The 27,276-nt window shown below is 42.6% G+C and overlaps 1 protein-coding gene across 2 annotated transcripts; it reads right to left on the reverse strand.

Annotated features, from left to right (window-relative positions):
• Positions 1-531: 531 nt before the first annotated feature.
• On the reverse strand, positions 532-27,270 carry EWSR1 (EWS RNA binding protein 1). 2 transcript variants are annotated; one of them, XM_045826713.1, is made up of 17 exons: positions 27,151-27,270; positions 23,242-23,278; positions 23,050-23,101; positions 21,762-21,885; positions 16,916-17,102; positions 14,498-14,665; positions 12,645-12,856; positions 11,493-11,673; positions 8,666-8,700; positions 8,098-8,130; positions 7,398-7,516; positions 3,681-3,810; positions 2,937-3,059; positions 2,182-2,344; positions 1,636-1,733; positions 1,046-1,298; positions 532-938 (listed from the first exon to the last, which is right to left on the reverse strand). In XM_045826713.1, the coding sequence occupies exons 1-17, from the start codon at positions 27,161-27,163 to the stop codon at positions 899-901; spliced, it is 1,968 nt and encodes a 655-aa protein (XP_045682669.1). In that variant the 5' UTR covers positions 27,164-27,270; the 3' UTR covers positions 532-898. The 2 variants fall into 2 exon arrangements, with proteins under 2 accessions (XP_045682669.1, XP_045682668.1); XM_045826712.1 differs by having other exon boundaries at positions 8,666-8,703.
• Between the last annotated feature and the right edge of the window lie 6 nt (positions 27,271-27,276).

Genomic DNA, 27,276 nt, shown 5'->3' on the forward strand with positions numbered 1-27,276 from the left:
TTAAAAGTGGCCTCTATTTTGTGTTAGGCTGTTGACCCAATCTTAAAACGGCAACTCTGAAACATTGAGAAAGTGCCAATATCACTGAGCAGGAGGAATAAACACTCTGAGCTTTCGCCCAGGCAGACCTCCCTGAAGTGTGTGCAGCCTCCGAGTGCCCACCACCAGGCTACGCCACAGCCTGAGTGCGGCACTCAGAGGTGCATGCAGAGCGAAGGGGCTTTGTCGGGCGTCACGCCACGACAGGCCCTCCAACATAGCCGCCCTCACTGCAAACCACGGACCTGGGCCGCCACATCCCCTCGGTAAGGGTAAGGTTTAGGATCAAAGTGACATGTCAACCCCTTTCCGTGCCAGCGGCGACAGACAGTGCTGTCTCGCGCTGTTTTCACGTCATGACCATTTCAGGTTCTCCCTCCCGTGACACGGGAGTGAGGCTTCATCTGGACCACACCCCGCTCCCCCGTGGGGCAGAGGCCCGCTCCAAGTAGATGCACGACGACTGCGGAACAGAGGCCCAGAGGATGATTGTTTATAAACATTTGGAATTTTATTTAAAAAAAAAAGAAAGAAACAGAAACATCACAACCATGAACATTGTTACAGTTAGTTAGCGGCCCTCTTGGTTCTCCACAATGATACTGAGCATGCTCACAAGGGGTTCCCATTGTTTAGTCTTAGTTATAACAACCATCTTTAGAAGAAAAAAAAAACTCAGCACACTACCATTTAACTTGTTTTAATGTTTCTTCACAAATGGTGAAAAATACTAAAGTACAGACAAGGAATAATCATAATGTTGTGACCAACATTATAAATATGGAATTATAAATTTAAAACATTTTCTGGTTTAAAAAATAAATCTGGTAGTCAATGCAGCTCTGCGGCGTCTCTGCATCTAGTAGGGCCGGTCTCTGCGCTCCTGACGGTGTTCACCTCTGCAACGCAGAACAGAGAGGGGCCCCCAGGCAGGGTTAAAGCTGAAAACGCAAAGGGGCTGCACCCTGTGCCCAGCAGCCCACAGCTGGTTTTCACCATCACATACTTATCCATTTTTCCAGGTCCTCCACGCCCTCCTCTTCTTCCTCCCATCTGTTCCATCAAAGGTCCAGGAGGACCTCCAGGGCCACCTCGTCTTCCTCCACCAAAGCCACCTCGGTCCATGCCTCGGCCACCACGGAAGCCACCTCTGTCTCCACCACGGCCACCTCTGAACATGCCACCAGGACCACCACGGTCCATGAGGCCACCTCTTCCTCCCCTCATGCCACCAGGGCCACCTCTGCCACGGTCACCACCTAAGGTAAGGGAAAGGACAGGAGAGGACAGATCAGTGGCTCCACAGAATGGGTGGGTGCAAAGGTTCTGTAGATACGCCCCAGAGGCACCTTAGGGTCTGCTCTGTTCTCTCTGAGCAGAAACAAAGCAGATCCTTCACCTGATCTGAACCTGTGGGTCGGGCACTATTTCAGCGATGATAGAATTTAAGGAGCTGCAGGAGGAGACAGAGCCACACTCGCTGAAACCACCGACCTGTTTTTTAGTAGTGGGCAGCTGCAGTTTACCACACCCACCAAGTTAACAAGAAGTTAAGTACTGAGAAGTGGAGGATGCGCTCTCCAAAACTGTACCTACCTGGAGGTGGGAAGGGTGGTGGGAGGAAGCCTTCAGGCTTCGGAGCCTTACACTGGTTGCATTCTGTTCTCCAGGCAAAGTTCTGGTTTCCACACCCCCTGCATACAATGTTATCACAACAGAAATCACCAGTTAATTGAACTAAAAGGTGTAATAAGCACAGGCGACAGGAAGCAGGCACACACTGTACTACACCACCATAAACAGAGGGTCCTGGTCGGATACCATTAAGAGGACCTGGCCACAGAAAATGGACCACAGCCTCAGGAAGCAATGTACCCACAGGACCGGTGTTTGTTCTGGCAAGACGTCTGTACGACCACACACACGTGGACAATAGAGTCCAGTGGAACTGTGACCTTTAGAAGGTTCTGAAGCAGCTGGAGAAGGATGGATTAGGCCGCCCCACACCCAACAGACCAATGGGTCATCATTATGCTCCCCGAGACAGAGAGAACCCACCACTCCTCCTCTTCAGAATGGGAAGGGGGCAAGATGTAGAGTGACTCACTCGCAGGTCACCAATTTCCCGAGAGAAGTACATACGGATTGGGGCACTGCCAGTCTCCTGCTCGGTGCTGTACATTTCCTCCTCCAGATGGGTTCCCTCGGGAACCCCGGGGTCCTCTTGGGGGAAAGCCTCCTCTGTCTCCTCCACGGCCTCCCATGCGACCCATGGGTCCCCCCGGACCTCCTGGGCCCCCTGGACCTGCAGTAAGAAAGAACCACCGCCTCTTTATAGCACCAGATTTGCCGTAATGACATATATCACTGAGAGAATTCAGAGACCACAGCTGTCATCACCCCTTCACCTGCCCCACACTTTCCCATAGGCCCAAGCACCTACTCCTGCCATCTGCAGCTGCCCCTCGAACAGCATGGATTGGAACCATGTGCCTGGGAACACACAGATCACTGACAGCGCGGTAGGTCCAACCCCACGCTGTCCAAGGGTCACCGGCACTGCAGTCAGCCCCCACAGCAGTCGTGCGAGGGCAGGTGTTCCACACGGGTGGAAAGACCAGAGAGGCACATATGCAACAGCCCCAGGGCTAACACCCAGGCAGAGTGTTCCCCCAGGAGCCCAGGCTCCCTGACCAATCGGACCATGTTCTGTACTTCCTTTTACTCCCACAAACTTTCACTGTCCGCATTTGGTGCTCTAGTACTGATTCTGCATTCCTTCTCAGTATTTCTAATTGGACTGTCTTCACTCTGGACATCAAGTTTCTCAAAGACAAGTGCACTGAAAGACTTTCAAATCAGGACAAAAGAGCTCAGAGCAGGTGTCCAGCAAATACCTCCACGGAGCGGCGGTGGCATCCCCCTGCCCTCTCGGGGCGGCATTCCCCCCCGCATGCTGTTCATCGGAGGCTTCTTCCGAGCAAGAGAAACTTTCAGTTTGCTTCCTTGGAAATCTTTCCCTGGAACAAGATGAAAGAACATCATTTACTCCCAACCCCCAACTCTTCCCTTCCTGAGGGGCTCAGCAAAGCTAGGGCACCTCTTTTCACCAACCCACAGCTCTACCGCACCAGAGCACCCCGCCCATAGTCTCTCAGAGCTTTCCTGGAAAGGCCAGATAAAGGCTTTTGAACATACTTAAAACCTCTCTACCCTAGAGAGGAAAGTGAGCTGAGGGTGGGGTGTGAAATGTGCACTCACACCTTTGTCCAAAACAGGGTAATGAGAAGCTGGGATAAGGAGAACATGTGGAGAAGAGAGGAGAGCTGGGGCCTGTCCTTTGGCACTTTCCTGTTGGCTTTGTCTGCGGTGAAACTCCAGGATCAATGCTAAGGCCATTCTATGTATTTAACCCAAATGTATGGTGGCTAAAATGTCTGTGTGGTTTTCTGTACCTTCTCATATCTCTCCTTAGAAACCACTTCAGAGAACAATGCTCTAATAGTCAGCATTAAATGTTAGTAAAATCCTCTTTACTTGAAAGCTGACACATGCGACATTTGCTACGAGGCCCTCCAGGTACACCACAGCAGGCAGGTAAGGATGCCAGCGCCCACCCTTGTTGACACTAGGGCTCCTACCATCAAACCACTCCACGGCGGCCTTGGCAGTTGACGGATCTTCATAGGACACTGTAGCATCACCTTTGGGTTTTCCTGTTTCCTTGTCCAAGTAGATATGGATCATGGGTTGTCCGGTTCTCTTGTTCATCTAAGGCATAAAATTACCTAGTTATTAAGCTGTGATTAGAATATAGTAGATTTTTTGGGAGGGAAAAAAAAAGTCCATATGAAATTCAGAGAAATCTCTCAAACTGTCAAAAAAGCAGCAATTTTAAACAGACATACACACTTTCAGTGAGATGTTAATTTATCTGAATAGTGGAATTATGATCGGCTTATTTCCTGAATTGCTACAAATACATGCTTAAATGAGTTTTCCTGCTTAGATGTGTTTTGTCATAAGAACCAAAATATGCAGAAGAGTCCCAAGTGTATAAGTGAACAGTATAGGCCTCCCTCCTTCCCTAGCCAGCTTCTCCTGGCACCCTTGAACCTGTCCCATGCTCTGTGCCCACACTACAGGCACCCAGTGAGAGCGGCTGCCCCTTAGGCACTCCCCTAGGCACTCAGGTGGTAAGGCACTGATACCATCGCATAAAACACTATTTGCACAAAGTAAAAATAACCTTCAGACCATTAGGTACAGGACACAGGGCTGTGCGTGTGCTAAAAGGATTCTTAAGGAAGTCCAACAAAACTAGTTCTTTCTTCCAGAGCTAAAACAGATCACTAGTTTTTCAGCCGACCGCCAGATGCAGTTGGCTTGAATTCAGGAGCCACATCATTCAAGAATATGGCTTCACGCGTGCGTTTCTGCATTAAATGCACATTCGATCCAAGTGTAATCTATAATTTGTTTATGTATCTAGTGATACTTGAGAGTCTGATTATAGGGCTTAAAAAAGTGGGTGGGAAACGGCTATATGTAACTGACACCTATGTTTTCATAAGGGACATACACATAAAGACTGGAAGAGTGGTATGAATGATGAAGTATGTATTTTTTAATCTCCTTTACAAGACATAGAAACATACAATGTTCATGAGAAAAAAGACCACTCAGTATTATAAAAATGTCAATTCTCAAATCATTTTATAGATTAAATAATACCTAATTGGGACTTTTAAGGAACTTCATAAACTGATTCCAAAGTGTATAGAGAGGAGCAAGGAATAAACAGCAAAATATTCCTGAAGAAAAAGAGCAAAACAGAGTATTTGCTTTATCAGATAACCAAGATGCAGCATAAAGACACAGTGATTAACTGTTGTTATTGACACACAAGACAAACAAGAAGCAGAGCTGGGGGTGGGTGGGACTTTCTCTGCCACAGAAACCACATTATACACCTCTGGGGAAAGGGGAGATCTTTCAATAAATGCTGCCAGAACAAGAGGTCTTGCAAATAGAAAAAACAAAGACATGTGCTGATAAGGAAAATAATAAAGTTCAATTAACTTAAAATTAAGAATTTCTGTTCATCAAAAGAAAATGAAGAAGTGAGACAAACTGGGCGAACGTATCTGCAGCCCAGACCAGGATCAGCACTCAGACAGTATCAACGTTAAGTGGCTGGCCAAAACATCCAATATGTCTTTTCCTAGACAATATAAAGGACATTTTTTTTTCACCAGTAACTATTGATTTGGACATTTTCAGTATGTCCGCTATCTGCTGGTATTGGCTGCTAGTGGGTAGAGCCCAGGAATGCTACTACACGTCTTCCAATGCACATCAAAGAATAATTTGGCCCAAATGTCAACAGTACCAAGAAACTTCATAAACCACTTCTGACACATTCAATCAGTCACAGCACCTTTTCCATTCAGTGCACAAATCTTTTTTTCTGCATTTCAGTTGCATTTTTACCTTTCTCAAAACAGTAAAGCACAACACACCAAAAACGTGTATCTCCTTCCATCTTCAATATTAATATGGCTGCACAAAAATTCACCAATTTTTTTAAAAAGCATGTTTATATGACAGCTGTCACCATACAATCGAACAAAACTATTTCAAATGGGGTTAAAGACAACAAGCACTACTTGAGCTATTGTATGGAAAAAATGTAACGGACTTGTTGGCCAACCCAGTATGAGGAAGGACCTCCCAAAACTGGAATTTACTTATAAAAAATCTTGCATTGATTCTTATATGCTTAAACTTCTGTCTCCTTCAAAATACTCTCCATTTGATGTAATATATCTATCGAGATATTTCCTCACTGCTCAAAACAGTTTTTGAACTCATCAATTTTGAGTGCTTCTGCCATTTTGTTTCACCTCTTCAACTTGGGCAAAATGTTCCCCTTTGAGGACTTTTTTTCATCCGGGGAAACAAAAAAGTTGCTTGGGGTGATATGTGGTAAATAGAAGGTCACACCATTTTGGGTCAAAAACTGCCAAACACTCGGCATGGTGCGGGCAGGTATGCTTGTAAATTACCCATCATGAAAGGGGCAAATGCATTAAGAGTCTTAAGAAAAAACACTGAAGCCAAATGCAGCCCCTTACAACCCCAGCTGGCACACTGATACAGATGGGTTCCTGGAACACTCACTTAGCGGGGAAGCCTACACTGCAAGGGGCCCGCCTTTGTAAATCAACAAATGACAAATAACCCAATGAAAAATGGGTATAATACACAAACAGGCATTTTACAGAAGATGGTACGCAGCTATAACACAATAAGCAATCAGGGAAAAAGCAAAATGAAAAATCCCATTTCCATTTTCTTCTGCCAAATTAGCAAAAGTTGGAAGACATGATTCCTAGTAGTGATGAGGATGTGGAGAATGTGGTATCAGTAATACACGCTCACCCAACTGAACATGAGGTCGACAAAAGACAACACTCTGCCTCCTCATTCCTCCTCTTTCTACAGATGACCCGAGAATCAACTGTGAATAACAAGAACGGACTGTACACACAACAGAGAAACCAGTGCCCCGTGCCCCAGGAGGTATGTACAAGAACATTCACTGCAGAGTGCCTTGTATACTACAAACCTAGAAACCACCCAACGGTTTTTAAAAGAATGTATGAATGAGTTGTGGTGTGTTTATAAATGATACAAGATTCCTAAACTTCTGAGCTTCTGATCTAGGAACCCCACCTTCCTGTCTCAAAATCCCAGTTTCTCAGTCTTCCCCATCTAACCACCCCAACTCCACTCCAGTAGCTCAGACCAAAACTTTACAGCCACGCCAGCTTCCCTCAGTTTGCGAGGCAAGCTCCTGCCCAAGGACCTCTGCTTTGCTTTCCATTTTTCTGAAATACTGTCTCCACTATGAGCTTTATGGATGGTTATTCCTTTTAAACTGTGTTCCCTGCTATACATACACTCTAATAGTACTGCCTTATGACTGAGTTATCAAGTTTGCCTAAACCATGTTTATTTAGCATTTATCCTGACTGGTGTGGCTCAGTGGGTTGGGCATCATCCTGCAAACCGAAAGGTCGCCAGTTCAATTACCAGTCAGGGCACATGCAATGGCTGCAGGTGTGCGAGAAGCAACTGATCAATGTTTCTCTCCCTTCCCTCCCCCCTCTCTAAAAATAAATAAAATCCTTTAAAAAATGGCTTTTTCAGGGCGTGTTAAGGAGTAAACTGTAATACGCCCAGAAAGAAAAGGTCAGGCAACTTCAGAAACTACTCTTAACATCCATTCAGTATCTCTGAAATGTTCTGTGGTTCGAGGATCTGCCAGGTTGCATGGTTATCCTGTGACTTACCTTAACAACTCCACACTGCTTGAAGAAGTCTGCCAGATCATCTAGAGTCACATTGTCATTTAATCCTTGTACATAAATTGCACTGTTGTCAGAATCTTCATCTGGATCAACAGGTGGGCCTTTCAGAAAAAAGAAGACAGAAGGCAGATTACTGTCATGTATGTATAGGGGCTTATTAGCCAACTGGTCCCTACTGGCCACTGGTATCCATCATAAACTAAGAGAACTACCAACCACATTAGCAAGAAAGCCATGGAACTTCTGGTTTACATTAAAAAGGCTTTTTTGGGGGTATGTTAAGGAACATAATATAAGTAGATGCTTTTGATAAAGGAAGCCCCACACTGCCCATAACAGCAAGAATCTGTCAGGCTGCTAAACTAACTCTCTCTCATATACACACACACACACTATTCATATTTTTTTAAAGATTTTATTTACTTAATTAGAGAGAGAGAGGAAGGGAGGGAGAAGAGGGAGTGAAACAGCAATGTGCGAGAGATACATGGATAAGCTGCCTCTCACCCCCCCCCCAAGCAGGGACCTGGGCCCACAACCCAGGCATGTGACCTGATCGGGAATTGAACTGTCGACCCTTAGGTTCACAGGCCAGCATGCAATCCACTGAGTCACAGCAGCCAGGGCAGTGTGCTATATTCATTTATAAAGCGCAATATAAAATATAAGAATTCAAAATTACCTAAATCAAGATCCGGTCCTTCGTCCATGGGTCCTGCCAACCAGGAAAGATCATATGAAATATTATTAGTGCACGTCTTGCAAGCTACAAACCTTACAAACACACATAACTATCTACTACACCACCATTTGATGGGGCTTCATTAAATTCAAAATGACCCGCACTGCTGTCATAAATGGAGCAGTGCCCCTTTAACATTTGTGAAAGGTTTGCTAGGGTTTGTTTTTTCTTTGCTGGTTTGCTTTTAACCATTAACCAAATACACTCTCAATGCTTATGTGCCAAATTAGTGTTAAGTTTAAGACAAAATTTTTCCTCCAAATAAACCAAAATTTAAAAGTGTATTCTCCCCCATATTACAGAAGCAGTTGCTCAATACTTCAAGTTACCCTTTGTTTTGTAACCAAGGTTAACCGTATTACCCCTAAGACAATGCCGGCAGTACCCATTAGTTTCTTTTGTATAGGTCATCTTTAAACCGCTTATGAAACTAATAAAAAATTATAGTTTTCTAAAAACTGACTGTATTTTTTTAAAACACTATCCATGGTAATACTCAAAAACTTACCACCAGGCTTATTGAAGCCACCTCGCTCTCCAGCGCTGCTGGGGGGATAAACGAAGAAATGAAGGCCTTTCCCTTTAAAAGCCAGTACCGCTCTGAGCCTTGGGGGGGCTCGTGGGGAAGAAGGGCACTGGCTAAACACATCTCCAAACAATGCATCTCTCTCATCTTGTCACTATGCCTTTCTTCAGGGCAGCTTGCTCAAATTTCCTTTATATACAACCTTGCTTGTCTGATTGTACACACCAGTGTGGTTGGTTCCTTTCATTTCGGGGGGGCTGGTATTAATAGTGCAATACTTGGCAAATGAGGGGGAAAAATAGATCCCAAACACCCACCCCATCAGCTGAAAAACAGAAAGAGCTTAGTGAAGAGAGGAACAGGAAGCTGGGGCAACTGCTGTAATGAACTTTTCAATGTTCATAAAGGTGCACCCTCAACCTCTCCCAGGGGAGAGCCAATTGAGACCCTGGCTTCCTAACAAGTCACAGTGTAGTAAAAGCAGGAGACAACAACATTGAATGCCAACAACACACACCAGAGGACGCATCCAGCCAATCTTCAGCATAAAGCCATACATTTCAGGGCACGAGTGAATTTAACAATCGCTGTGAAAGGAGAATTTACAACCAATACCAAAGCTCAATGGACTGGGGGTGCAACTTTATAGACATCAGTTAAGAACAGTAACAGTGGCAGGATAAAGTCACTGCCTTATGTACTTTAAAGGGGAAGGGAATACAAATTGGGTCTTTTTTCTTTGTAAAATTAAATAAAGGCAGCTCCTTAGTGGGAGCCCCTCAGCTTTTTCTAACCAGTATTGCACCTTTAATACCTGAATATACAATTTCAAGCTGTTGCATGCAGCTTTGTCTCCTTTTTTTAAAAAAGTACACACCATAAAATGTTTTCTCTCTTTAAACACAAAAATTTACACTTTAATGTTACACAATTCTAGAGTATTATTATACCTCCTCTGGTTAATTACCAAACAACAAGTATGCAGTTACCAAAGTTACAGAAGGATTCCATTTATACAATGAATACATTTTGTTAAAAATATTCTATGTATATTTTTCCTCTCCATATGGACACCGTGTCTAGTCCCACTTTTCATTATGCTGCCGGCTGAGTACTGAGTACGGGTACTTTTTAAGTATTGGTGTATACAAGGCTCTCACTTTGTAACCTGTAGCATATAAATGCGACAAAGCATGTTAAAAAGTTTTCCACGTTTAACAGCCAATGAAAATATCAAAATACTGAGGCAATGAAAAAGGGCATGTTAACAACATTGAGTGCCTTACCTGCAGAAGACACTGAAAACCATCACCACACCACAATAAAAAAGAAGGGAGGGGAAATGCCCCTGTCCTGTCCCCAAAGGATCCAACTGACTACTTCAGTCTGTTGAAAAACCTATGGGGAAAGCCATGGTTCTTTTCTATGGCTCCAGGAGAGACTTCTCATCCAGAGAGAGAGGACCCCTCTGCTAGCAATGTCTAGCAAAATTAGAATGATTACTTCTGAAGTATTAAAATGAATAAATTTGAAATTGGTTTTGCGATAGAAAAACACTGAGACTTCTAGGTGATTAGAAACGTGATGATAGTAATTTCAAGTGTCTATTTCTATTTTAAAACATCCATAAAGAAGTGAAACCTTTATAATGGAATGACATTTTCCAAATCAGAAGACTGATTTTACTTTATACCAAATTATTCATAATTTTTTCATATTGTAAAATGATTGTTTCTTCCAATAAAGATTTCACCCAATAATTTCAAGTTATGCAGAATATGCAAAACAGTATTTTCAATCAGTATCTTTCAATGAACAGATTTGCTAATACAAAATTAAAGATCAATTTTTTAATCTATTTAATTTTGAAGTCCACTTCTACAAAAAAGTAATCTTATTTAAAATTTTTTCTTGAATCAACAGTGACACCAAACCCAATTTATACTCAACATTCTGCATAACTTTTTTTTTTTTTTTTTACCAGTTTGTATCGGGACAGAACACACACAGAAATACGCCTTCTGGATTATGTTAACCACCAACATTATACCTCACCTTCATCAAAGTACAGATATCAGAAAGGGAAGAGGGGATGGGGAAAGGGAGGGGGAGGGCAGGCACAGATAGCAGGGTTATGCTACTGATCTAAACCAAGTTTTCTAAACCAGATTGTGCCATCAACCAAAATGGCCAAACCGATTTAGACTTCTTAAAATCTCCAATAAGGAGTAATCCTATAATTAATTATATACATTACTCTGCAAAAAGCTAATGGATTTTTCTGTGTATCAAGCGCACCTCAGGCCATAGTTCAAGGGCTATGGGACCAAGATCTTCACCATTAAGTTCAACAGTTCCAAGTACAAACAGAAGTTGGGGACAAACATTGTGGAAAACAGCTGCATTCCTTCTCTGTAGTATATACACCGGGTATTTCAAGACAACCATTCAGAGACAATTAGTTAAAAACCTAAATTGTTAGAAGGGTTGTGTGTGTTCCATCCCAAGTTTATTACCCTTGGAGGCTTTTGACCTCTGGAAACCATGAAGGGAACTGAAAGCTCTAATGTCGAAACCATTCTTTGTTCTCCCCAACCCAACCAAGTTGCTTGGCAGGGAAAAAAAGCAAACTGCCACTTAATCTGTGCCATAAAGATGACATTTCCATGTTTTAGAAGATGGCTTGGGCTCAACAGATTGTCCATGGAAATGTAGAAATAAATTTCTTATGTCTTTCAGTCCCTTCTTTCCATTGAAAATCCTATGGATGAAACAAAATTAGGTAAAAGGAGAAAAGGTTTGCTCTTACCCCATTCCACCGCGTCCTCCTCCCCGCCCACCTCTGCTCATGCCTCCACGATCAAATCCCCCTCTTCCCCTGCCCCGGTTATCAGGGCCACTCATGCTCCGGTTCTCTCCTGGTCCGGAAAATCCTCCAGACTCCTGCCCATAAACACCCATGCTACTGGGGTGGTCCTGTCGGAATGAACCTGAGGAAAGAGTCACATCTGTAAGCCACGGACCAGCATTTATACCACTGCCTGTAGTACGCTCTCCTGGAATCACAGAATTCTCAAGTGCAAGGCACTAACCAAGTAAGGCACCATCCTCTTTATACTTGATGAAGCACCCCTAATCATAGGGGTGCTTTAAGTTTAACCCCTAATCATAGGGGTGCTTTAAGTTTAACCAAAACTGCTGGTTCATCAAGGCTGAAGTAATCTTATATAGTTAGCCTAGAATAAAGCACTCCCAAACTAACAAAAAAAGCCCTCTGGCCAACAGTTAACAGGGTTCTATATTCTAAGATGTCTCCAAAAGCTGTTTTTTAAAACTACACTCAACAAACAAAAACAGAGCCAGGTTTTCGGGGCTTTAGCACGCTGCTAAGAGCAGGGCTCCACCAAGCAGCACAACTCACTTCAGAGTCATAACAAGACATGTTCACAAGTGAAATTTAATTAAAAAACAATAATCAGGGTAGAGATTAAACTGTGAAAACTGAGTTTTTGATTGCTTCTCCGCATAAATGAAACTATTCCATGAGGAGGAGTTTTTTGCTTTATGGATGTAACAAAACAAAACAAAAATCAAAACACAGCATTTATTTGACTATCAAAACTGCAGTATCTTCCATGATAACCTGCTCACTGTCCGTGAGTTGGGGGGGGGGGCAGGCCACAAGGAATACTGGCTTCCCTCACTGCACATAACTCCCCCCAAGAAAGCAGGGATGGCAGTGCAAAACATTTTTTTCTAGTCACTTACAAACTTTTTTTTTCAAGGCATATTACTAACAATTAAATTGAAAAAACTCTTTTTGGGACAAGTTATTAGCCAGGATGTTACGCCCTAAAGATGCACCCTGGAGTCCAAAAGTCAACTGGTAAAGAACACCTCCCCGTGTTCGGAAACTCCAAACATAACCACTCTTATTTGGTTTTCTCTCTTAGTAACTCACTCTGCTGCCCGTAGCTGCTGCTCTGTTGGCTATATTGACTTGGAGCCTGGCTGTAGGATCCAGTCTGGGGGGGGTAACTAGTGGGCGGCTGCTGCCCATAGCTGCTTTGTTGACCATAGCTACTCTGCTGTCCATAGCTGCTCGGCTGCCCATAGGTGTTCTGCTGAGAGTAACTGCTCTGATCGTAACTAGTCGGCTGTGTAGAGGAATAGCTGGAAAGAAAAAAAAAAAAAAAGAGAGAGAAAAGGAAAATTTTTTTAGTTAGGAGAGGCTTATTTCTTCAAGCCCCCTAAACACAAAGACATTCATGGCACATGACATAGAAACCCTTAAAAATATGAAGTTACTTTCTACACACCAAAAACTTAAATTTAAAATAAGCAAATACTTTTAAATTTTTTAAATTGATTTTAAAGAGAAAGACAAAGGGAGGGGGAGAAAGACATACACAAATTAAGTGCAGCATTTGGTTCTCTAAGCCTGTCTTGAATGATAACAATGATTTTTCTGAAGGTATCAGGCCAGAATGGTAATTTTCTCTTGAAAATATATCTAAGTTTTAAATTGCTTTGCTATATATATAGTTTCAAACTTTTAGGCATGCTAACCATCTATAAAATCTGGGCATCAGCCACTGTATGAAAGATGGACATTAGATAGACATTCATCTTTTTGGCATGGTGAGGAAACTAACCAAAGATATATTCTTACACAGACATGTTTAATAAACTGGTATTAACTTCTACATGAACCATGAAAATGAAAAATAAAATATAGACATTTTCATTAAAAAACAAAACAATTAAACTAAGCCTTTATTATCACATCCCTCACAAGTGTATGGATTCAACTCTGGCTCTCTTCCCCAAGTACACCTATTCGACTCTCCAGATTAACTGCTTTCAGTGTAACAGGTATGGTGGGCTCAGTGGAAAAACTGCTGCACGTCCTGCCCACTGTTACTCTAAACCGTACGGACACCCAATCAACTGTATTTGCTACTAGACCTGTTTGTGCCTGCTGCACTTCAATGTGTAAGCCAATAAAATGAGTGCAAAAAAGGGAGCTGTTTCTTCCAGCAATATTAAGTTACACAATTCTGGAAATTCATTTGGAAACTTACTCCAAATTACATGGGAGTGAAATGATTCACATTTCTTCCTACACTTTAAAGAAACCAAACCTTTACATTGCAGATGCTGCTGTGGTTAACATCAAGGCAAAAGAACACAGAACAAATAAATCTATAATCAAAAGAATCAAAAGAAAAGGCTTCGGCTCAACAACTAAAAGGCTAGCGCATGCAAGGACCTCTAAGTGAAATGTAAAATGCTTAAGGTTAAGTTTCATTTCCTTCCCTTCCTTCTCTCTCAATCATGCCCTGCATTTTACCTTCTTTCAAATACTTCTGTTTCTCAGCCATTTGAATTAAAGGAGAAAGCAAAATTAAAAGAATCTAGAGTGGTAAAAATATTGTCTGTACTTAGCCAGGTACTGTTTGGGAACCCGGGACTGAGGTTTTGGGATTTAAAACAACAACAACAACAACAACACACCTCACCCAAGGATATGTTTATTGATTTTATGGGGGAGGGAGGACATGCAAGAGAGAGAAGGAAACATCGATGTGAAAGAGAAACACTGACTGGTTGCCTCCCATATGCACCCCAACTGGGGATCAACTGTGCTCCAACCAACTGAGTCACCAGCCAGGACAGGACTGAGGTTTTAAAGTAACAATATGTGGTCAGGCTCATCACTGGGACTCAGATAATATGTATCACCTCAGGAAGCAGAAACAAGCTGGTCCATGGCTTGGATAGCTCACACACTGCAAGAACGACGAGACTGACCTGGTAGGAGGATAGGATGGTGGCGCTGTGACTGGCTGCATTGGGTAGCTCCCGGGCACCTGGGGGTAACTGTAGTTACTCTGTCCGTACCCCAGGTTGGGCTGGTTGTAGCCCCCCGTGCTAGATTGAGGCTGACTAGTCTCAGCGGGTTTGTTACCATCCTGTGGTCTAAAAGGAGAAATAAAAAAGTGAGACTTTTTATTCTCAACCACAAACTCTTGGATAAGAACTCTACAAATTGAAGAGTAATACGCCACATTAGGATTGAGTGTGGAAATAAATACAAGTGTAAAGCGAATGACACCATGCCCAACGTCGGTCCAACTGTATTTGCTGGAAGAGAACACTAGGAAAGGGCTGAATTAATCACATCCATGTAAGAGACACCAACATGCTTCTTTCACTCCAATGGCTGTAAAAGGTAGTCACGATATTTTGTGTTGCCAATTTAAGTCATCTGAGAGGTAGTTTGGCAGGAAAGAAAATGCTGTTTCTCAAAAAACTGTTGAAAACAAACATGAAAACAAACAAGAAACTTTAACAACAATAATCCAAGTTTTACATTTACATAATTCCATGGCATTTATAGATTTGGACTACCTGTAGATTTATGTTTCTCATTTATTAAGAATAGACCCCAAAAACCATTTCTTTCTTTTTTTAATCGTCACCCAAGGATATGTTCACTGATTTTAGGGGAAGGAGGGTAGCGGTAGAGGATGGGGGGTGGGAGGAGGTAGGACAAGACAAAACAAACAAACAAACAAACAAAAAAAACCCCAACAAACATCAACGTGAGAGACATGGACCAGTTGCCTCCTGTATGTGGCCCAACTGGGAAGCAAACATGTAACCTAGGTGTGTGCCCTGACTGGGAATTGAACTTGTACTTCCGGTGTACAGGACAGTGCTCCAGTTGAGCCACCCAACCAGGGTGAAAAACATTTCTTCACTTGGGACTGTTATAGCTTGCCTCCAAGTCTCTACAATGTAAATGCCACAGTAGGGTAGACAGTCCCCAACCCTCTCCTGGCTCAGAGGAACTGGGAAATATCCTTATGTGAGGAAAAGCAATCCCAACCCCAAGGTGGTGTGTATCACCTCTTTGCCCCAACATTTTGCTACTGGACTGCAGCAAAGCGAGCCTGAGCTATTTTAAGCAAAGCTCCAAGAACCAGTAGACAGATCAGAGAGGATGGGGAAGTACTGGTTTCTCCAAAGAGCTTATAGGTCAAAAGCACCCCTCTTCTTTCCAGTGGAAAAGGAAATAGCTGTCACTGATCACCAGACAGACAGCTGTTTTAAAATGGTAAGGATTGAAAATGGAAAACAACAAGAAGATAAAAAAGAATGACTTATAATAGAAAAACAATATGTGAAACCCTCCAGCTACAGCTCGGACACCCTGTTGCAACGGAGCATCAAATGGGACTTCAAATATCTGATACCACTCTGAAATGCCTGGGTCTGCTGAAACGGGGCCCTCCAGGAATCCGTTTACCTGACTACTGCCAAGGGCTACCGGATTTACACTACACCGAGTAGCTCTGATTACTGACTGTGCATTTCAGGAGTAACTTCATGAGTGTTCCCCACAGCTAATTTCTTAACCTCCACACAAGACTAAAAGTCTAGGTTACAAGTCCATCTCTTGTTTACTCCCTAAACAATCTTTCGAGTCAGAATTCAGTGTTCCTTCAAGACTGTATGCAGAAGCCGCTTAAGTGCATTGCCTAAAGCAAAGACCTGACATCTTCTGTTAATAATGAACGTTTACCCACTAATCAGTCAGAGTATGAACTTGGCCCAAACATTCATCCCACAGCAAGGTACCCAATTAAGAATTTACACTTGTCTGTGATGGTTAGATCGCCAAGCCACTATATAATACAGAGAAAATCACGCCAACTCCTTAAGCTGACTTCTAGATATGAAGTATCCTTTATTTACTGACAACTGAATCACACAACAGTTTCTTAAACCATATGATGCCATACCCCCACCCCATCTAGCACACTGTGAACTACCATGTTCTCTTTCAGAGAGAAAGCTGTTACCCATTTACAGGGCCAATAAACCGAAAGTACAATTCTGTTAGTTGTGTTGTTGTGAGGGAAACCACACAATTTTGTTCTGGGCTTAGAAAAGTCAATACAATAGCTCCTCTTACCCTAAAAAGTCTCTCTTCTGAAACTCAACATTACCCATTTATCAACAATTCTTATTTTGGCCCCTGGATGGCACCATTCTCTACTAAATGGAGAATGACATGTGATGTGTTCTGGTGTGTTACTGTAACGACTGTAGGAACACAGCCAGCACCTAAGAGTATGTAACCGCAACCACTAAAAAGAAACTAAGCAACGGAGAGTGTGTATAGTCTTTCCCCGAGGAGTTAAAAGGTGAATGTGGCTTTACCTTGTAGGTGCTGTGGCTGCTGGCTGTTGCCCATAGGCTGGGTAAGCAGGCTGAGTGCCATATGCAGACTGAGCTGCATAGGAGGCCTGGGTGGTGGTGACCGTAGCAGTGGTGGTATCGTAAGCACCAGTGCCATACCCCTGGACAGGCTGACTGTATGCCTGGGGGGCAGTCGGAGCAGAATAACCTGGAAGAAAACAGAGCTATGTCAGATTTCTGGCTCCTCAAAGATCTGCCTGGACACTCATTATCAGAACAATGGTAAACCACCCTCTTTTAACCATCACAATATTTAACCCCATTAAATATTTCCCAGTCAGTTGAGTAGCAACAAACCAATATTTAAATCCTAAATTCTCTGAAAGTACCCAGTCTTCAGTAAAGCACTGCCTTCTTTTGCTCTAAAACCACACCTAATGGAAACTAGGAGACAGAGTATGCTACAAAAAGCATTGTTATAGAAACCAGGTTCCTCTGCCTGCCCCCTTCCCCAAGAATTCAAAAGAAGACACATTTTCTTTCGCTAATTCTACACTGGTTTTTGCTAGCAGGACTCTCAGGTTTCTCAACTGAGGACCCAAACAACCTCTAAACCAGGAATAAAATGTCCCACAAAGAGAAGTAAAAGACAAAGACGTAGCATCTTAAAATAGCTACAAATAAGGATCTAGACACTAGTTTTAACATTAAAACCTGTCATTTGAAATTGCTTGCTTTTAGCCCCAAGTGCTCCATCATGAGCAGTTCAGGTTGAATTTAAGGAAGCTGGAAATTCCAGAGAATGTGCTTAATTTTTAGTGGGAGGTGTTAACAATGGATTGAACACTTCTAAGAACTGTTTGTTTTGTTTCAGGTTAACAAACTACTAAAAGAATGCTTGCTACATTAAGATCTGAAATGGCACATGAGTTATAGATATACTACCAATAATATTTGCTTAAGTATAACCAACAAAGGTAATCCTACATTTAACTTTTTTTGTAAATTGCTTAAAAGTAAATGTTTCAGATAATAAAACCATCTGCGACTCTAAGATGGTCATCAAAGGGCCCACATCCATTCCTCTCTTATTCACCTACCACAAGCAAAAAGGGTTTCTTCCTGCTTGCCAATACTGGAGGTGGACCTCAGAGCTCCCTGGCTGTTTCCCTAACCAAATGTCACAAAGACCTGCTCTCACAAACCAAGACAGGTTCTCTCTCTAGTTCCTGCCTTGGCCAGACTAGGCAGGATCCATGTGCCCCTTCACCTGAACTTGGGCTTGAAGCCTGACCCCCCTCCCCAAACCTGCAGCTCCTAACTCCTGCAGTCCCTTTCCTGTGAGAGGTGTTACAATCTTTCCTGGCGCTGGGGTCTCTTCCCGGTCAATAAGCACAAGTCAGCCATGCAATAATAAGTTAGACCTATTATTCTACGGCTCACTTCTTCTACCTCTGTGACTCTAAATAAATAGACCCTTCCTTATAATTTGAGGGAAAAAAGTTAAGGTCTAGTTGTCAGTACTTATACCCATCAAAGAAAAATGCAAATCTCACTAAAGTAAAAAGTTTCAGTGCCAAAATCAAATCCTGAATTAATAAGACCGTTATTTTAGTTAGGCTTTAGGACCTCAGACTTCACAAGGTACTGTAACTCTGTTCTACATCCCAAGGATTTTTGGGAAATTCTGAGTTAATTATACACAAAGATAGTAATTTTCTTCTCAAAACAGGAAAACAAAAAAACAAAACAGGAAAAACAGGAAGCCTCAAACAATGTCAGTTTTTTGAGTTGGCACGTTGTCCATGTGAACGTTTATTAGAAGTTCAGGTCAGAGTCCCAATAATGTCAATCATGTATAGCACTCATTTATTTAAATTTAACTGGAATCTAATTCCACCTATCCTCTTACTCCTAACACAGATTTCCCCCGTACATGACAGACCATCTATAAGATTTACAAGAAGAGCAATAAAAAACAAAAACAACAAAATAAACTGATCAGGGAAATGTATCATAAATTATACAGCGACAGAACCTCATAGAGCTAAAGATTACAGTAACAGACACTGGGTTAATTAATAATCTTTTAATTAATTTGAAGTACCAACACAAGAAGCCAAGCAAAATGAGCAAAAATTCACACAGCAAAATTATTTAATGGCAATACAAAAAGCAACAGCAAAAAGGCAACACATCTACTATGTGCTGACAACTTGAAGGAAAAAGGAACTAAAAAGCATTATACAAAGTGACCAAAATTTTGAACAAAAATTTAATATTTCTATTTCAATGAATCGAGATTTACATAGCTCCCTTTCTCATAATTTTTAGAACTTCTAGAAGAGAAAAACGTCCTTTCATACATTCCTTCTAATAATTACCCGATGACTGTCACAAGTAAAAGCAGCATGAGCCAGGAAAAAAAAGCAGCAGGTGTGCTTGAATCCACTCACTACCTGTCAGGGTCCTACTTAGTCTGGGTTGGCTTCAGTTTGCTCATGGGGTTTAAATTTGGTTCCTACATGCCAGGGGTTCATGGGAGAATTAAAGGAGATATGAAGGGTCTTCCGTAGACTATGAAGTCTGTACAAATAATTCCTCATTACTTTTTAAAATAGATTTTAAAGGAGGGAGAAAGAGAGAGAAAGAAACATCAATGTGTGGTTGCTTCTCTCGTGTCCCCCATTGGGGACCTGGCCTGCAACCCAGGCATGTGTCCTGACTGCGACTGAACAAGGGACTCTTTAGTTCACAGGCCAGTGCTCAATCCACTGAGCCACAGCTGTCAGGGCTAACTTCTCATTATTATTAAGTGCAATCTCTTGCTCATCAAAGCTACTGGTTTCTGTATTAGAATGTCCTATACTTTCTGTGCCCGCAGACTCTAATAATGAGAGTTTTTCAATCAATGCCAATGTAAAATACATGGCCTTGGACAGCCTAGAGAGCCACTGCACTTCCTGTAAATGATTTTATCATGTCTCCGTAAAATAATCTAGGGACTCCAAAGGCTGTATCTAAGAGTATTATTTATTTTCAAATGATACTTGTTTTTAAAAATGGCTGAAAGTAGTCAAAAACTTCAGTTATAAAATAAGTCATGGCAAAACACAGCATGGTGATTAATAACACCGTATCGTATACAGTCGTGTCTTGGTGTCTGCCTGGGATTGGTTTCAGATCCCCTGTGATCTGAGGATGCTCGGGTCCCTAACATAAAATGGCGTGGAACACTGCATACATATCTGAAAGTTGCTAAGAGCATACATCTTAAAAGTTCTCATCACAAGAAAAAATCAAAACAAAACAAAACAAAACTATGTGTGGTAATGGAATTAACTAGACGTACTGTGGTGATCATTTCACAATACAGTATATACAAATATAAAATCACTATGTTGTACACCTGAAACTGTTATGTCAATTATAACTGAATAAAAAATGTTAACAGCTTGAATACATCAAGTTCATCTCACAACTTCAAAATTCTCTGCTAAAAATCCAACTGCACAGTCTTCGTTTCAACTTCCCCTAAAACTGTAACTATCACCAACAGAAAGTTTAAACATTTTGCAACCTATTCAAGATATGTATTAGATAGATTGGGAGGTACTTCCCATCAGATCCAGGACACGGTTACTCAATAAGATAAACTACAAATAGGTTTCCCCCTACTAAAGATTCTGATATGTTATACGTAACTTAGGAAACTGAAGATAGTCTGAAATAAACTTTTTACACCTATAAGACTTGTACATCCAATCTTCTTTAACAATAATAGTAACAATAATAAAGATGGGAGTGAACAGGGAGAAGGTAGGGATCCTAAAACATTTACACAGCACTAAACATAAAACTACTGTAAATTTTTCACATCCTCTACTCTCAATTCCAGTACCAGAATATCATTTATTCGAATTCTTAGAATAGTTTATTTTTTAGCTCCCTGGAATGCTGTTTTATAGATATACATATATATATTTTAGACATACTATGGGTTAAAATAATTAACACTTAAGTAGAAAATAAAATGTGTCTGGACTGGAAACCAACAGACAGACGAACATAAGTAACATGCAGGGTGGCAGTCTTCGCCTCTAAACAAATCTAGTCATGCATCTACCCTTCAGGAAATATGGGGATGCCAGCTGGGGAATAGTCATCTGAAATACCTTTGGGAAGGTGAACTATTATTAAGGCTTGACACAGAAAATGTGTAAAATAAAACAAAAGCAGAATCTTCCCCAAAATCACATAAAGAAAAAGACATGGATCTGCGAATGGCACCTGAAGCAGTTTCCCATTAGCACCTTGTTGTGTGTGATGTTAGAAAGTTTGAGGGTTAAACGAATGAAACACCTAAAGGGTTAACATTACAGGGTTAAACAAGATGGAAAGCATTTCCCATGCAAGAATGAGCAGGATAGTCAAACCTGTACTGGTCCCTTCTACTGTGGAAAGCACAAAACAAAAAGTAGAGGGTACACTATCAGATGAAGTAAACAGATGTGAAAATTAGTTTGATTTTTTTTCAGCAGCTCAGTTTAAGAAGGCTCCTTCTTACCCAGTTAGCATTAGCATAATCTTTTATATATTCTCCATTTTGTTGAGATTATTCAATTTACCTAATAAAATAAGTTCTTTTCTCCCTTGGAATTTATTCCACCCACATTCTATTAGCAATCCCTCAAGAAGACTATAAGGGAAAAGGAAAAAAGAAAAAAAAAATAGCTGCTTCTAAGAATAAAGGATCCCCAGATGCCAAGATATGGACCAGAACATACACCAAAGAACACAAGTAACAAGCTTCTTAGCCAACACCCTAGCTGATATGACCCCGAAATATCCCCAAGGCAGGCTTTACCTGTGGGAGGCTGTCCATAAGAAGTTGCATAGGCTGTCTGCCCATAGGTAGCAGTGGTCTGAGCCTGGGTATAGCTTACATCAGTGGGCTGTCCATAGGTTCCATAACTTTGTTGCCCATATGCCTGCTCAAAGAAAATGAATGCAAAAACTTCATATATATATAAACCTTGTATGGGGGGGGGGCAGGACAGGTGATCACAGTATTATGAATGCTTGTTTCCCCGTATCTGATTCACATATTTTCATAAATTTAACTATAAAGAAGTTCCTGGGATAATTAGGCAAAACCACTGTTAACTATACAGGAGATTAACGAGACACTCAAGGGATGCGCAATAAGGGAACAGGTGTATAATTGCCAGCATTAAGTGTAGCAGTTTAAGCAACTGGAAACAAATGTTAGGAAGACAATATGAAAAAAGAGGAAAAAATGAAAATGAGGCTGAAATCTGCAGACAATTTTGAAAAACAGATTTTCAGCAGGACAGATTTCACTTTCAAGAAAATGAACTGGAACACTGCATGTCTCCTTAAGGTTTGCACATCAACCGCATTAGCTTTTGAACTTGGACATCAGTAATACAGAAAACCTGGCAAGGAATGGGGTATTCTTTCAGGTTATCATTACCGTGGTCATATTCTGAATGACCATTCACATAGCATCTGTCAGAGACACCACACTCTGCCTGTTCTAGAATGTTTTCATGGAAGTTATTAGTACCCATTTTATGCCCTACATACTATTTTTAGAATTTGAGGTGATTTTGAGAACCCTAGGAGGAGGCTAATTTTATTCGAATCTGTTGGCCTAGGGTTTTAAACATAGACTCATAGAGCCACAGAAGGTGACCCCAACACTCACTGTGTGACCACTGGCAAACGCCTTAATATTTATGTGCTGCAATTTTTTTCATTTGTGAAATGTCACGATATCTCCTTCTTCTGTATGATTAAGTTAAATAATTTTAAGCATAATAAAATACATACAAGAACCAAGCATGGAGCAGGGAACCTAACTTGAGAAATGATACTAGAAAGGTATGAAGAGCTAGCAACTCCAAGTTCAGGGACAATTTCATTTATAGTAGCATTCCCGCCGTGAAAATTTAAATTTATTTTAATCCACTGTGAAAGTTTAAAATATATGGTTATTTTATAATCACAAGCATATCACACTTTTCTATTGCCTAATTTCTGAAAAAGAGCTGTTCTAACTGTCTGTTTTAATGGCCGACAGAAACATTTTACTTGAGGAGGCAGCTATGTATATTTATCTCAAAGATTACCTGGCTGGTCTGTGCATATCCTTGAGTAGGCTGGGCGGTGTAAGCACTGTAGCTGTAAGAGAAATTAAATGCAAGAACTGAATATAGAGCATTCAGATTCCCTTACTAAATCCTCCGCAACTACAGCAGGCTCTGCACTTTACAAAGATTACTCAGTCGCACACAACATACTGTTGTAAAAGACTGACTTACCCCTGCTGGGCTGCAGCTTGGCTGTAGGTACTGTAATCTAGAGGAAACAAGGAGAGAAAATAGTGTGAGGTCAACAAAGGAGGAGAAAATAGGGGGAAAGGAACTCAGGTGACAAAAAGACAAATTCTTTAAACTTTAGAGAGGACCTACAGGTAAGCAAAGAGCTCCAAATGAGTAGCTCTTGTTTCTTAACACCAACTCCAAAATAAGTCTAAGCCAGTTAAACTTCAGTTTGAAAACAGTGCCAACTAATGAGGTCAAGTTCGGCTGATCTGGCAGAGATACTTTGCATGTTCCCATGATCACAAACCTCCTTTAACCACAGGCTGTCATTCCTAGTATGTGGTCATCACCCTAAGACTAACAGAACAAGGTGAACCAATAGGATGAAAAGTTTTAACTTCATATAAAAAGGAGGCAAGCAACATTACAATGCACAACACCAGACTGATTACGGTAATAGCTACATCTCCTCAAAGACTAGTTTTTCTATTGCTCCCTCACTTTTGCAAATCAAACCAACCTTAACCCCCTAGCAGGGCTATGAAACGGAATGGCAGAAAATAGAAGTCATCTCAATCCAGTGTTTTAAAGGGTTTGAGGACTGCATCAGGGCTGCAGTTGCACAATAACTTAGAAATCCCACCAAAGCAAAGTTAAGGGAGAATCCTGATATCTGGCAGAGAAGGCATTCAATCTTTTGGGGAAGAATTTGATTTTAGATAAAACCATCTTTTTAAAAATTCGAAATGATTTCGCTCTGGCTGGTGTGGCTCAGTGGACCGAGAAACCAAAAGGTTACTGGTTCAATTCCCAGTCATGGCACACGCCTGGGTTGCAGGCCAGGTCCCCAGTTGGGGGGGGTGGGGGAGACAACTGGTCGGTGGTTCTCTCCTTTAGAAAAATAAAATGAAAAGGATTTCAACTTTTTAAAAAAATGCCACAATTTTTCTTCCCCTCTCTTCTTTCTGTAAGTAAAACTTCCTGTAATTTTCCTTAAAAAAAAAAATTCTTGCCCAAGTCTCTGCTCTCCACAAGAAATACCTATCTTAGTCTATGTTAGTAGACAGCACGGCCACTACGGCCAAACAAAAGGGCCCTTTCTGTTCCACTCAGAAAACAGTCTCTCATCTGAAAGCAACAGTTTGATGTGGCAGCTCTTCATGGAGCAGTTCCCACCCCTATCCCATCCAAAGCCTGCTTCCCAGTCAGGGCATCAGAGCATTTTGCTGAATCCATCTTTTAAGTAGGCTCTACACTTTACCCCACTACTTACTTTCCCCTGTATGCCCTTAACTCAGAATGTGAATCAGCATTATCGAATCAACCTTCCAAAGGCTATGAACTGATTTGCTCAAGACAACCTTAGGCATTTGAAGGTTAAACCTTAAGGCATTTTCAATAGCACCTCGAGGTGTGCTCTCTCTGAGGCAAATGAAAATGAAATGCAAATCGCTTCTTCCATGTGGTATTCACAAAATACACCCCCCAGCATCAAAAAACTGAGTACTTCAACCTATAGTTTGCTGAGATTTGTGTGAGAAACTCTAAGTTGCTGACATCTAAGTTCAATGTCTGCAAGAGGACTTTTATACAAGAACAGTTATATAAGACATAAAATTGGCAAAGCTGATATGTAACAACCAATGTCCTCAGATCAGTGTGAAACCAGACGCTTTTCATAAGAACTTATCTGCCTACAGCACACATACATACATACATACATATATATATATATATATATATATATATATATATATGGACTCAAAACTGCTACAGTCACACATTGGTCAGATTATTTAGCAGTTACATTTTGTTTTTAACCCCCAAAGGCACAGCTGAAGACTACTAAAAACAGGTTGGGGGCGGAGTGTGTGTGATTCAAGTGGGCCTTCAGAGTGCGGGCAATGTTTTAGTTCCTGGTCAGATGGGCAGCCACTTCGGAGTTCGCATTGTAATCCTTTGTAGAAACAGACATACACTGCACTTTAGGTACTTTTCTAGCATGCAACATAAATGAGGAAAAACACCTAACACTACCTAAGGCGGCAGCTTTCAGGCCCTTTACGGTGGCCCTTATCCAAAGGGTAGAGATTTAGAGCTTCAAACTACATAATAAAAGTCAGCAGGGGGCAATTTTGTGGGAGCCACAAAAGCTTTCCCTAAAGGTCATAAGTTAAGGACTCAAAACTCTCTTTAAAAGGTCTGGCCTAACTCCTCTGTTTTAAAGGAAAGAAGGCCCAAGTTCAGATGCCTTATCTGAACTTAGAAGGACTCCAAGGGCCTCCCCCGCGGGGGGCCCACTGCTGTGGTCTAGTACAACACACGGTGGATAGCAGTACGCAGGAGCATGAGCAAAGGCGGAAAAATCAGCAGTATCCAGTCACACACAAAGTTCGACGCACACGTTCTGACTCCCTAAGCTTTAACAGGGGAGTGTAACACTCACCCTTACAAAACTCACACGCTGCAGGGAGAAGGTGGAAAGGGCTCTTTGGAAACCATTTCCCACCAGAATGTCTTCCTGGACTGCAGGGTTTCAGAATCCTCCCTTTTCTAGGGGCACTCTGTACCTACCCCGGCACCAACAGCCCGCATTTACCTGCCTGATTACTGACCACACAGTTGGGGGAAGCTCTTAAACTGTCCTTAAGTTGCTGGATTCGGAACGCTTTTCAATTGCAACTCTGAAGGACCCAGAGCGCCTCCCGTCTTCCTGTTTTCTCCCAAAGCTTTTCAAGCCTGGAGTTCGGGCACATAAGAATAACCCCCAGGAGGAAAATGCCCCGCCTTACTAATAACCTCAAGTTAGTGAGTGCAGGAACTGGCTGCAAACTGCAGGCCAGGTTTAGGCCACACTCTTTAAAACGCTCTTTGCGGCACGGACCCTCCCTAGATACCACGTTCGAACTCCTATCCAGGGGCTTTCTTTCTAAGTCCACTAAGCGTCTCCTTCCCCGTCGGCTTAACCTAGGCACACAAATGTACGAGAAGACTGCCTAAGCATAATTCAAAGGCCGGCTCGGGCCTTTTGTTTCTCCTAGGTCAAAGAAATTTCTTTCGGCAGGGCCCGCGATCCAGGCAGGCTTTATTGTACAACGGATCTCCCTCGGCGTTTGCTGAAAAATTGCCCTGAGAAGCTATTTAATTGCTTTTGGGGGTGGGAAGGAGATGGAACTAATAGCAAAAACGAAGAAGCCCCAGAACAACCGACTGGGGGGGGACACACAAAGTGGGAGCTCAAACCCTGTAAAGCCCAGTCAGGCAGAAGTTCAGCTTGGGGCTGGAACTCTCCAAGGGGGCAGCTAGGCGGCACCGGACGCCCCCGCCGACGGGGCCTTAAGGATGACGGGGCTCTCGCTTATAGGCCGGCGCCCCTCGGCTCGTTAATCCGCTATGTCTTTTTTGTTTGTTTATTTGCTTCTCGGTGGGGCAGAGCCGCCCTCGGGCTTGGGCCGCCACCCTGGAAATAAGGTGCGGAAAGTCACAGCACGCTCGTGGCTTTTCGAGCCTTCTCGCATCCCGACCTTCGGTTTCGGGGTGCCGAGCTCTAGGCCCGACCGAACCCCCCTCCCACGCGGGGCCCGAGGCCGTAGGCCCCGCCCACGTGGCGGGCGGCCCGAAGCGCGGGGCCCGACGGCCACCACACAATGGAGACCACTGCAGGCCCCGCGCGCCCCCGCCACTGCTAGCCCCCGCGCGGCAGGGGCGCTGGAAGGTTCCAGAACCGGCCTGCCAGGTGGGGGAGGGGAGAGAAATGCGAGTCCTCGAGCTCGTCGAGCAGCGCCGGGTACCTCACACTATTCTCAGAAACTCCACTCAGTCGTCTCGGCCGCCCCTAGATACAAGCGACCCCCAACTTGGGCGTCCTGGCCATCGCCGGCGCGGCCGCATTTTCTCTACACTCACCCGTGGACGCCATTTTCTCTCCTTCCTTCTCGTTCTCTCAACGTCCGTCTCCCTCTCGCTTTCCCTCTAGGCACCGCACTGCGCAGGCGCGAAGCCCGCAACCTCGGGCGCTACCATCGGGCCAGG

The sequence above is a fragment of the Phyllostomus hastatus genome, unplaced genomic scaffold, assembly GCF_019186645.2.
Source record: "Phyllostomus hastatus isolate PE091 unplaced genomic scaffold, TTU_PhHast_1.1 phas_scaffold_760, whole genome shotgun sequence".
Classification (NCBI taxonomy): domain Eukaryota; kingdom Metazoa; phylum Chordata; class Mammalia; order Chiroptera; family Phyllostomidae; genus Phyllostomus; species Phyllostomus hastatus.

What these genes read in the sequence shown, in the direction of transcription:
- EWSR1 (XM_045826712.1), bottom strand. An exon ending in CCATCCTATCCTCCTACCAG is followed by an intron (nt 12,857 to 14,497) that starts GTCAGTCTCGTC and finishes TTTTCTTTCCAG; the next exon opens with CTATTCCTCTACACAGCCGA. An exon ending in GCCACCGCCGCTCCGTGGAG is followed by an intron (nt 2,345 to 2,936) that starts GTATTTGCTGGA and finishes TTCTTACTGCAG; the next exon opens with GTCCAGGGGGCCCAGGAGGT.